General features: G+C 36.3%; 1 protein-coding gene across 1 annotated transcript in view; it reads right to left on the bottom strand.

Moving 5' to 3' along the window:
* Positions 1 to 10,475: 10,475 nt before the first annotated feature.
* The window catches only part of LOC149225741 (chorismate synthase 2, chloroplastic-like), a 90,553-nt gene continuing 88,359 nt past the window's right edge, over positions 10,476 to 12,669 (bottom strand). The window contains exons 12-13 of the mRNA XM_089377302.1: positions 11,410 to 11,494; positions 10,476 to 11,166 (exon numbers count right to left, since the gene is read on the bottom strand). Coding sequence (XP_089233428.1) covers positions 11,018 to 11,166; positions 11,410 to 11,494 — 234 coding nt within the window. The 3' untranslated portion in view covers positions 10,476 to 11,017. The remainder of the gene's footprint in view (positions 11,167 to 11,409; positions 11,495 to 12,669) is intronic.

The raw sequence follows: 12,669 nt of genomic DNA, 5'->3' as shown, positions 1-12,669 counted from the left end.
CTTTCGAGCTAGTGTATGGAATGCAGGCTTTGTTTCCTAGTCAACTTGTGAAACCTGTGATTGCAATGATTTAGGAAGCAAAGGAAGAACCCAATGCTTTAGTGAGAAGGATGCATAAGGTAATGGAGTTGAATGAAAGTAGAGATAAGGTGAGAGATAATTTGATTATGTATCAATAAAAAATGAAAGGTATTTTTGATAGAAAAGCTAAAGAAATTGATTTTAAAGCTGGAGACCTGGTGCTAAGGTGGGATACCAGGAGAGAAGACAAGGGAAAACATGGGAAGTTTGACCCTCTCTGGTATGGGCCATTCAGGATTACAGAGGTAAGGGAAAACAATACATTTCACTTGGAGAACCTTGATGGTGAAACTTTACAACTGCTTGTCAATGGGCAGTACCTCAAACATTATTTCCAGTTCTGAGTCACGTACACCTTGTCATTGTAAATACCAGAGTGAATTCATTGTATTTTCATAGAATTGAATTTGGTGAAGCAATACATGACTCCATGCCCGAGGTGAAGGCACTAATCTACAGTTCTTAGTGCTTCTGTGGCAAAAGCACTATCCCCAGGTGGAGCCAGGTGTTGTAGCTTACTCTATCATTTTAGTTTTTATTATTCAAAATCCAAAAAAAAAAATATCATGTATAAGTTTTGAAAAAACAAAATTGAAATATTAATTTAAATGGCATTAAGAAGGTGGGCCCGACCCATCTACTAAAGCCCGAGCATTTTCACAAAGCACAATCAAATGTCGGTAAAAGAGATAGATTAAGCACTCTGTGGGGGAACAATTAACACGGATTATAATTCATGGCTCAACCCCCATAGTTGACCCTGACATCAGCACGGTTGACGGAGATCGACGACCCGTGATCACTGCGGGGGTTCGACCTTGATCAGCATCTCGTACACCCCCTACCCCCGCAGTGGGCCACCCCTCATCGTCCCGCTCCACCTCACGTCCGCCACTTCATCCTCTGCCCCCATTCATTTCTGTCCAACTCACTCACTGTACCCCATCACCTCATCCCCGTCACTTCATTAATTCGTTACTTTTCCCCCCATTTTGCTTTCATTTATAAATTAAAAAAGGGAAATAAACCTTGTTGTATTAGTCACCTGTTCTTGCTACAAGCAGCTCCAACACATAAACTCTCACCTCCAGTTCAGCATTCCAAGTCAACAACTATCATTTTCAGATGCCATGGCCAAACAAGTAAGTTCCTCCTCTGTTATCCATACCCTGCTAATGGACGTCGAACATGATATTTCTGATACCTTCTGCACAATTAAGCATCTCCCCTATATCAAGACATTATTTTGAATCACAAGAAGTCCCCTGTATTTATGGCAATGGTTAGGTCAGGTGTCTTAGCAGCATTTGTCCCAAAAACCCACTTGTTTCCAGAATTCATTCAGTGGTTAGCCTCGTCTATGTACCCTAAGCAATGTTTTGTGATGAATCAGTTAGGAGAAAGTGTCTTCTAGGTAACCTCTCAATTAATTCACCAAGCTTTCAATTACCCTGTCTCTGGAACTTATGTCACTTTTACTGAAGAGTCTTTAATCTCATATTATGACAACCTATCATCCCAAGAGTCCTCTTATGCTTTATCCTTCTTAGCTCCCAAACCTGGACAGTTCTCCCTAGATGAAAAAAAAAAATCTTTAGATATCTTTGCAGCAGATATAAGACCAATTTTGCAAGTGATTTCTAAAATTCTGGGAAGGGAAGACTCCAGACAGGTTGATAAAGCAGTTTTGGGATTTTTCACTATGATGATGAAGCCAGAAGTGATATTAGATATTCCATCATTCTGGGTGGACACCATTAATACTCAATTCATGACTCTGTCACTTACTGGTTCATTTAAATTTCCTTCAGTTGTCACTTATTTGTTCTTGTACCAGAATGCTGAGCATTTTTCTAATTTGGGGCTAAACATTGTAGACATAAATAAAAAGAAACAGTCAGTGGTGTTTTGGACAGACCTGGTGAGGGGTGATCCAGAAGATGGCAACCTGTTTGAGTTTACTTCTTTATTTCTTCCAGTGGCTTACAAGATTTTGAATGGGACCTTGCCACCAACATTTCTTCCCAAAGCTCAAGAATTTCTTCAATTGAGCAAAGATGTAAGATGTGGAGACTGGTTTATATTTGAAGAGCATGTAGAAATTAGGCTTTATGGGGCCTCAGTCAAACCATATAAACTACCAAAATTTGTGCCAATGCGACTCTTTTCTCTTGAGTTTATTAGACAAAACCTAAATGTGGATTAGGTTCAATATCCTATTTGATAAAAGAGTTAGAGCTGGGCTCCCCTCTTGCTGGGATTTACAAGGAAATTTGTTGCCATGGGAATCATATGAGACTTTGCTAGTGGAAGCAAAAAGTAAGATTGACAGCACCCATGAGAAGACAGCAGTACTGAAAGGAGCAACTATTGTGAATTATCTGAATAAGGATTTTAAACTTTTGTGGATGGTAAAGACTTTGTTTACAGACAAGCCTACTTATAGTAGGATCACAGCGTTCAGAATGGCACTCAACAAATTGGAAGAAGCAGCAAAGCCAAATGTACCATTGTGGAGAAGATGCAAAGAGTGGATGATAGAACAGACAAAAGATTCATCAGCAGGGCCATCTACTCAAACCAACAATCCGAACAGTGACTAGCAACAATCAATCATAATTTGATTTCATTTCATTTTATGTTATTTTATTTTCTAAGAAAAGTGAGGTGTCTTGTACCCTCCAATGTAATATTTTAAAATGACTTTTACTTAAGGCAGTTAGAAAGTAGTTAAGTATTTTGACAGTTTCTTGGTAGTTATCAATTGTCCCATAATGTATAAAAGGAGGAAAATCAAAGAAAAAGGGTCTGAGTCTTGGGAATCTGAAGACTACACAATTTTGTACTTGATGAATTGATGATTAATGAAAGAATCAGGAGTTTTCCATACGGTGTTGAGTATGATTTGTAATCTCTCTATTATGTGTCATTTTATCTCTTTCTCTCTTTGAATATGGTAATGAAGTTGTTGGTCTTTGTTTACTTCTGTGAATAAAGTTAAATTTCCTTAAAATAGCGCTCCCATGTTTAAATCTCCTTTCTCTGTATTTCCTCTAAGTTAAAGATAATAGTTTCTGTTAAATACAGCATATTGTCACTAATCTTCCTAAGTATTCTTCACACAGCATTTGTATTCAGCATCAAATGGCATCTTGAAATTTTCATGTCACCTATATGTCAAGGGTTTTAAAAATAATGCTCTTCATACTCCTCAAGATAAAGACACTTTATACTAATGAGTGACATGCATAATCAAACTTTAATGTCTTAGGCACAATTTCTCCACAGCCAAGAAATTGGTTTCCTTAGAGACAACAGGAATCATGCTCGACAAGTGAACTATTGTATTGACCACCTTTTGTTGGAAATAATACTGAGGGGGGGTGAATCAGTATTATCAAATTCTTTTCAATATACCCTCTAGATTTATAATTTAATTTATTCTTCAGATGTTGACCATTAATTTGAATGTCAGTACCATATAATAATGAACAGGAACAAGAAAAACAGACAGTCACACCAAAGAACACTAGATATAAGGTGGAAACCCAATGTGGGTGGAAACCACCTGCTGCACTGTGTCTCTATCTTCTTTCAATTAGAAACTTCTTTTTACAATGATTCTGTACTGGTGCAGTCCTTTACCAGTACGCAGGCTGCAACCTGCAGAGAGCTACAACCCTCTCTCGTTTTCTAGACTCTCCTGGAAGGGAGCTACAACCCCCTTAGCTCTTGTACTAGCTGAGCTACTAGTATGTAGGTGCTCACCTACTGAAGGCTTCAATCTTCTCTTTTCTTCCAGGGACCATGTTTCATAAATTTTCAAACTGGATCCAAGAATCTCAATCAAACATCAATTACATCTGCAATCAACCAACTTCCTTGTGCAAATAACTTCTCAGAACACAGTACCAGTAATCAGACACCAATTCAGAACCCTGAACACAGCAGTGATAGACAGAAGCAGCTAAAACATATATCAAGAGAAAAGTCCGCAACTTCACCAATAGTAACCTGCGGATGTCCGCACTTTCTCTGTCAGTGGCCTGCGTAGCTTCGCTCCTGCGTTGTCTATGGCCTGCGCAGCTTTGCACTTGTACTGTATCTACCCTGCAGACCTCCGCACCTGAGGCGTCTCTTGATCTGCGTACCTCCACACCTGCGTTGTCTGCTGCTCTGCGGACCTCCGCACCTGCACTGTCGGCTTATCCGTGCACCTCCGCACCTATACTGTTGGCTTATCCGCGCACCTCCGCACCTGCACTGTCGGCTTATCCACGCACCTCCGCACCTGGGGCGTCTTCTGATCTGCGTACCTTCACATCTGAATTGTTTCTGGCTTGTGGACCTCCGGCTAAAGACAATTTATCAGTCCTCAGATATACCATCGACTGTCAGATTCACAAATCTGATCATGCGCCAAAGAGATCACGACCCCTCAATTGGTCTGTCTTCTCATGCTCAGGTTCAACTAGAACTCACCAACCGATTACAAGAATTTCAGATCTTGTTCATCTTAAGATATTCAACACATAAGTGCCTAGCCAATTGATCTCCTTTCCTTTTTATAGGCAAGCCCTTACTCAAACCATGGATCAAAACCATAGAAAGCCAATACAAGGGACCCAAAACCGGGGTTCAATATTTTAGATGCAATACCACGGACCAAAACCATAGGATCAAAAAAGTCGGACTAAATACCATGGATCAATCATAAAATTTCCCACGTGCGCACGCTTCTCTGCATGAAAGTGAGTGAATTTGACGTTCGTACCTTTTGTTCGGAGAACCTGCGAGTATGTCCGCACTTCTTGTTCGGAGCTCCTACGGGTCCGCAGCTTTTGTTAGGCGCACCTGCGGGTATCTCATTTTCTATCATTTTGAGAGCCTGAACAGTGATTTGCCACTTGAGTGAGTTGCCATCAAGGACAACACTTATGCCATAGCGCCACATCTGTGTCATAATGCCAACACCTTTGTCTAGAACCTGTGTAAAAGGAATGTCTTCCTATGAGAACTTTTTTATCTTTCCGTGACAAATTTGTTTTTCATTTCTAAGACTTGATTGTGTTGAGGACTTCCAGGAATTGTCGTTTGTCGTTGATTTCTTCGTGCACGCAAATCTCCTTGAAGCCATTTGAAATGGACTCCCCTCCATTGTTTGTTCTCAAAATATCTAACTTCTTGTCACTCGACCTCGAAGACTTTATCTTGAATGTTTTGAAGTTCTAAACTATTTCTAACTTAGCCTTCAGGAAGCAAATCTACATATTGAACTTGTGAATTCACCAATAAATATGATGAAGCACATTGTTAGTCTTCACATGCACATCAATTTCATTGTTTACAAGCTCAAGTGCCTTCTCAGTTTTAGACTTGGAGTTTTCAAATTATCCACTTGCTTCCTAGTGGAAAATTCTACACACAACTCGGTGATTTCACCAACCAAAGGCATTCTAGCACTATATTCTTCATTTCTAATTATTGATGATTCAAGTGGGCATACCTCTTGCTTCAAAACTTGTCCCATGAAAATTCATGTTGGTGCCAATACCTTTCAAATTACATTCTCAACATTAAGATTGACAACCTCATGTTCATATGTTCCTATATGATTACTATATTTTCCTTGTGATTTTTTTATGAACTGCAATTGTCAAAATTAACCTTCATCTCTCATTTGACATTCTCCTCACAAAAATCAAATGATTATTCTTGCTAGGAACATAGAGTATGTTTTTCTACCTTATCAATATCAATGTCATGTGCAAACTTGATGGAAACAATCCCTTTTCTTTTATCATTATATCATTTTGTCTCCTAAAATGACACTTTTTGTGATTAAATTCCTTTCAAGGTCACAAAATCAGTGCTTATGATAAGACACATGTTTTGAAGCCCCATAGTGTATATACCAAGGCATTAGATTTATTTCATCCTTGTCTTCTTATGGTTCTCTAAGTGTGAAGTCTTCCATTTCATCCTCATCTACTTCCTCTTCTTCCAGAAAGTTCCTCTTGTGCAACATTTTATTTTGTTACGTCTTCTTTTTCTTTTTACCATTTTGCCATAAACGTCTAGGTTTGCCTCAATAGTGACTTGCCCATTTGGTAGTTTTTCTTTTGATACTTTATCCATATGATTTATAAAAACATTTTCCTTTTCATGATCAATTATCTATTCAAACTTCAAATTCAAATAATCTTGCAAGAAGATATTAACTACATTTTAATGTTCAAGATTGTTACAAACACCTTATGCCACTTAAGTAGGCTATTAATTATGGAAATAATTAATTTTTTATGTGATCTCCACTATAAATGCTTCCAAGCAACTTGTGTGAATCAATACGCACGAGATTTTAAATTGTGCCAATGATTGTTTCGAAATAAAATTCTTCAACGCTACTTCAAAATTAGAATGAAATGTCTTGAGGTTCAAATCTTTAAAATTTATGAAATAAATGTATATAATGGCACATTAAACATAGCCCATTCTTGTACTAACTTGCTTTTTACCAAGACAAGTTTGAATATTTTTTTCATGTGAATTACTTTCATTTCTTCTGAGTTCCAAAGCTTTATTCTCTCTCCAACATCGCAAAAATATAAAAATTAAGCTACCTTTTTCAGCCAAAAAAAAATAGCAATGGCCCTTTTCACAAAATCCATGAGATAATTAGGTGTTTTAAAAAGGGAAAAGATAGATATCATCAAATGCATAAGGAAGGTGCATCAATTTAATGGAACCAACATACAAATTTTGTGTAGAGGTGTACCATAAGGTAACTATAGTGTCAATTGGAACTTTGACTACTACATATGTGATCCACATGGGTTGGCAAAATTTTGACCAAGTATGCTCGAGGGAGACCACAATGTTGCAATCCTGTCATATGGCATGGGCAGTGATGGGTGTACAACTTGGTAGAACTATGACCACTTGTTGATCAATTTATCTTCTCAACCTTAAAAAACCAAGAGAGGAATTTGTAAATTCCATAGGCATTATTAAATTGGATATGGAGTGAAACTTTGACAGGTATAAATGAGATCCACGTAATCTAGTAAAATTTTGACCAAGTATGCTCATAAGGAAACAACATAATAGCAAGCCTGTCGTACGACATTGATAGTGGTGGGTGTGCAGTTTGGTGGAATTATCACTTTGTTAAATAAGTGTTGTCTTCATCTCAAAAAGGTTGGGGTGGGGGGTGTTTGGTACAAGGATAATTAAATTGGTTCAACTTTATGAAAAGATTTAACAAAACAAAAACAAAAACGAAAATACTCAATGAGCTTCTCAATTATTATGTTTTTTGTGCTTTCTAGATATCCTTCTTGATTTTTACTAACACTCACCTTCATTTTGTTTCAAAATAGATGTTTTGAATCATTAAACATTGATAATAAATTTTGTATTCTACTGCACCATTCATGCAAGTGTAGAATATTTTACTCACAATTAATTCCACATTATATAGGAACATGCAAGCATTAAATAATCATTTATAAATGTTGCATTTGTCATTTTTTATGTCATTGTTGTCAAGAAATAGAGAGATGTACTTGCACAACTTTAGTACTAAACTAGATATTTAAAGAAAAATACTTGATTTGTAACAACCAACAACAAGATAAACATATGGTATTTAAATCAAAGAGGACAAAATTAATAAAATAGAAACTACATTTTTGAGGAGGCTTGACATGAATAAAATATTACTAATAATGATAGCATGATCTTTCTCTTGTCACCGCTTCTACTACCATAAGACATGATTAGACACCTTGCAATTTAATCCCTTCTACTCCCATAAGACATGATTAGACACCTTGCAATTTAATCTTAAAAATATCTCACAAGACATTGACGCCAATTTGCCAATCATACTCCAATCCACTCTCACATGTAAAGAAAATGTGGAAACGAGACAAATGCGTAAGTGTGTTATAAATGTAAAAAGACTAACTCCACAAAAGTCAAAGACTCAATTAAAAGCTCAAACTTATTATATGTACATAGCACATCTATGATAAGCAATGAATTTCATAATTGTTAATGAATAATACAAATGAAGTTGTTTCACCAATATTTATATGATTTCAATATCCAAATCACACCAAGTATGTTGCCTTATAATTCAATTTAGGATCGAAAAGCTAACTAAAGCTAATATAAGATCTGTATAAACAACTCCAACTTTGTCAATCACAAGGCAATCCAAATTCAAGGTCAAATTTGTTTTTATTTACTCTAAAATCACATTTAATTCTATTGTCACCATTAAGATTTGTCCCCCGTGAATGATTTCTATCATTCCCATTTTTGTATTAATGATGATTTCATCTTTAACATATTATCAATATTTACTATCATTACCTTGTGTTGGGCATTAACATTCTCATTTACTATATTATCATTTACTTTGTATTATATTTATTTAATTTTTACATTATAATTCTCAATTATATGTTTAATAGCCTATAAACCTATAAGTAAAATAAAATAAATATTAATTTGAAACAAATTCCCCACACATATGTCTGTCATTGCAAATAGTGATTTGCAATTATAAACATCACTTGGACCATAATCACAACCTAAAAGGATGAACCACACTGCGAAATATTAATATTGCAATACTAACCATATAATGTCTGTTGACAATAAGTTTTGATTTTACCAAAAATTAACTTTAGCATTTTAACAAATAAATCAAATGAAAAAGATGCGAAAAAAGTCTTCTCAATTAAATTCAATTCAATACTGTATTTGTGTTTAATTAGAAACCTAAAATAGTTTTGATTTTACCAAAGATAAACTTTAGCATTTTAACAAATAAATCAAATGAAAAAGATGCGAAAAAAGTCTTCTGAATTAAATTCAATTCAATACTGTATTTCTGAATTAAATTCAATTCAATACTGTATTTGTGTTTAATTAGAAACCTAAAATATCTATATTTCTTCGTATTTATCCCTATTATTAAAATTATAAATAATTTTCACAGCGTAGCAAAATACCTACATCAAATATGTACATAATACATATCATCCCACACCAGAACACGCACACAAGTAGCCAGTGATTGTTTACTGCAGCTCTTAAATTTTTATGAAATAGTCTGTGAAACCCTTTGCCTACCCCAGTCCAACATAACACATGAAAAACTTATCATGCCACAAATTAAACACCATAACACGCACCAAAATAATGACTTGTTGTCCATTAGAGCTCTCAATTTATATACCTGTGCAAAATCCTCGGCTTGTCAACAATACATGTAATTATCGCACCGTTGTGAAACCATAGCTTTTACTTCACAAATTCTAAGCTGCGGCGCTCTTCAGTTATTAAATATATTTATAATCAGAACTAATATTTAACATAGAACTCAAGTTTCCCAATCCATAAAACTCGAAAAGTCATTAACAAATTATTTATCTAAATCTACAAACTCAGCCTAACGGGGTAAACATACCATCATATCGCTTGCAGATCATCCTTCCGGTGTGTTCTGCCGTAAGTCCATACCCTTGACATATGAACTAACATGCCACAGCTTAAACCCATAAAAGCTGCAACATGCCTCGAATCTCCTAAGCATCTAGATAAACTTTGGATATGAATGAAATCAATAATAAGAAAGGTATCCCTATGGATGCCCTTATCTCCATTGATTGTGTTATAGGAAACTATGGTGGGCAATTCCTTCTCAGGTCAACTTCGATGGTAATTGCAACGACATAATTCGAATCAGTGCCGTTACCACTCCATAAAACTTGATCTGTGCCTTGTTCAGCATGAGAAATGAAGAGAGACATATCACAAGATTTAAGATTTTGTAATTTCTGGACAGGCCCGATGCAAGCAAATGATTGGAAAAATATACACCTGAGTTCAAACAAGAAACCATTTGCTACAGATATAACAAACAATAAACAAGACTCAAGCCATTTCAATGGTGTAATTAGGACACGAGCCTACTGGAAACTCAAGCCCTGTTCACTGTTCACCGAGGTATTGCTTCCAGTTACAATTCAGGTTATGAGATAAACAAGATAAAACAACAGCTTAATGTTTTGTTTTGATCCAACAAATCAAAGTAATAATCTCAAAAATATCTCCTTACTCTGCCAATATCTATCTCAGCGATGTGGCAAACTACAATTATCGTAATATTATTGAAAGCTAATTAAACAGGTTTCAATAGCTTAGTCAAGTATTCACTGCATTGTCCGCCTGGGGTAGCTCAAGTGGCGATGGCTGTGGAATGAAGTCTCACCGAACCGGAGATCTTGGGTTCGAATCTTGTGCTACCCTCCCTTGTAGTGGGGTGAATAATGGACATGTAAAACTCGAAAATCTGAGAGTCCTACCAAGCTTACAAAAAAAAAAGTATTCACTGCATTGAGAATTTTTAAATCACGTAACAACATAAAAATATGCATTACATTCAAGAACTTGGCAGTTCAAGACATAACCATCAATTTCCAATCCTTGTGATATTATTACAGAAAATCTGCCTCAATTATATTTTATTTTCGTATTGCATCAGCAGACTTTGGAAAAGTGTATTACCCGTGATCTCCTCTATTAAAAATCTTCTGATATACAAATTTGTGCCTTGCTGCTCGAGTCATAGCACAGTTTCATTAAGTAGCCATATTCAATTATAATACCAGTGCTCTTAAATCCAACAAAAGAAATCAGATTTCCTTAGCATAAGTTCCATGCCTGGATTACTACAAATCAAAAGAAGCTGATATGTCTCGTTTGTGGCATGAGGTCTTGTCTGGATACAACACCCTAACCTGACTGATACATATAATTTGCTTCATACAAACAACCTTCATGCTATCTCTGTTATTTGGAAAATACCATAAAAATCAACCTCCAAACAAAACTGCGACTTCCAGCTTTATCAACCTCACTACTTGCTGAGCATTTCAACTGCTTTTGCATTCTGCTGATCCAATGAATCTTGAAGTGAACCCATGGGAAACAACTCACATTGGGCATACTGTTGCATCAAGTGATCAACTAACACCAAAGCCACCATAGCTTCAACCATAGGTACAGCTGCAGTTCCAAAAAATAACCAACTCAAAAAATGCATATCAAAAGCAACAATATTTTTTTCTATTGAAACAAGAATGCTCTAGGTCAGTTAAAGGTATTTTTCAAGCTACTGCTGTGCTGATTGTTAAATCGTTTGAAACCAGCCGTACATGATGTTTCGAAGTAATTTTCAATTTGAAAAAGACTTGCATGCTACTTTATTCAAGCAAGCATTGCCTTAGATTTAGTAAAAAGAAGGCACACCTCTAGGGACTACGCATGGATCATGTCGACCACGTGCTTGGAGTTCAGTCTCCTCTCTGTTTCTGGTGACAGTCATTTGCTTCCTCTGAGAATGTACAGAAAACAAAATGTTAATAAAGGAATTTGTGAGGATGTAAACAAATTCCCAATTTTACTTCCTGAAGCATCCAATCAAAAACTTGTATCAAAACAAAACAAAACCATTAAGATTCTGTGCCCAGATAGGATGTGTTGGAAGAGAGAGGCCTACGGATCCAGCAAACATAAAATCTTCATTTCATACCAGACTCTTGTAATGTGTTTTAGATTAGTTGCTTGAATACAGACATTCTTAAATAGATTCCAATAGGAAACAGCAATATATACTTGAGAGATTCAAACTTTGGTTTATGTTATTGGAACTGTTACCAACCAAAATAGGTAACAACAAAGGAGTAAACATTTTCTCCTATCTTGGATAGTCAGCCATCCAGCAGCCATGCACATTTGGTTATTGATGATGATATGCCAGTTGCTCCACCATTTACATCAGTCATACACCTTTCATCATCCTGCATTCATCTTGGATGAAGGTGGCCTACCACTCAACAGGTACTTTCATCATTTTGCAATCGAATGCTTTTACTTAATGTTTTGGGCATTTAGTATGAATAAAGGGGTGGTCTGGATGATTGACTATCTTCACTGTAAGCTTGTTCTCTCATCTTCCCAGGTGGTTTAATCTTTAGCCCTAGTCTAGTGGGACCACCCCTAAGGCCTTAGGGTTATAGGAGGGGCACTACTTGGAAGACTTGGATTGAAATAGTGTGTCCATTCTCCTTTACCATACTTAAAATTTTCCATGTCACATTATTATCCTTTGATATCATCTCCATTCTTTGGGTTAACTATCACTAGTTCATTGGCATTTGGCACTCTCTTATCCGCATCCTTGAGTAGGGGGGTGGGAAACATTGCCCTAGAGGTTGATGCAGTTAAAAGAATGAAAAAGCATAAGATGGCCACAATGAAAGAAAAAGAAAAGTTAAAATGCAAAAGATGGTTGAGACATAAGTTAGCACATTGGGCAAAAGCCTAGCATGAGCTCTACCATTCTCATTAGCCATCAACTGGTTCCTCAGCACTTGATGCTCCATCTCATCAAAATGAGCCCTTGCACGTCCCAACCCTAATGAGTGAGAAGTCGTCTCATCTTAAGGGGTAAAACAAATGCTACATCATAAAGAGCAAACTTTGATCCTTGAGCTATGCACCAAATTA

The sequence above is a fragment of the Pinus tabuliformis genome, chromosome J (genome assembly GCF_031772625.1).
Source record: "Pinus tabuliformis cultivar Carrire ecotype Pingquan chromosome J, CPIR1, whole genome shotgun sequence".
NCBI lineage: Eukaryota > Viridiplantae > Streptophyta > Pinopsida > Pinales > Pinaceae > Pinus > Pinus tabuliformis.
Note: the sequence above shows the minus strand (reverse complement) of the source record. Positions and strands in the feature narration are given on the sequence as shown.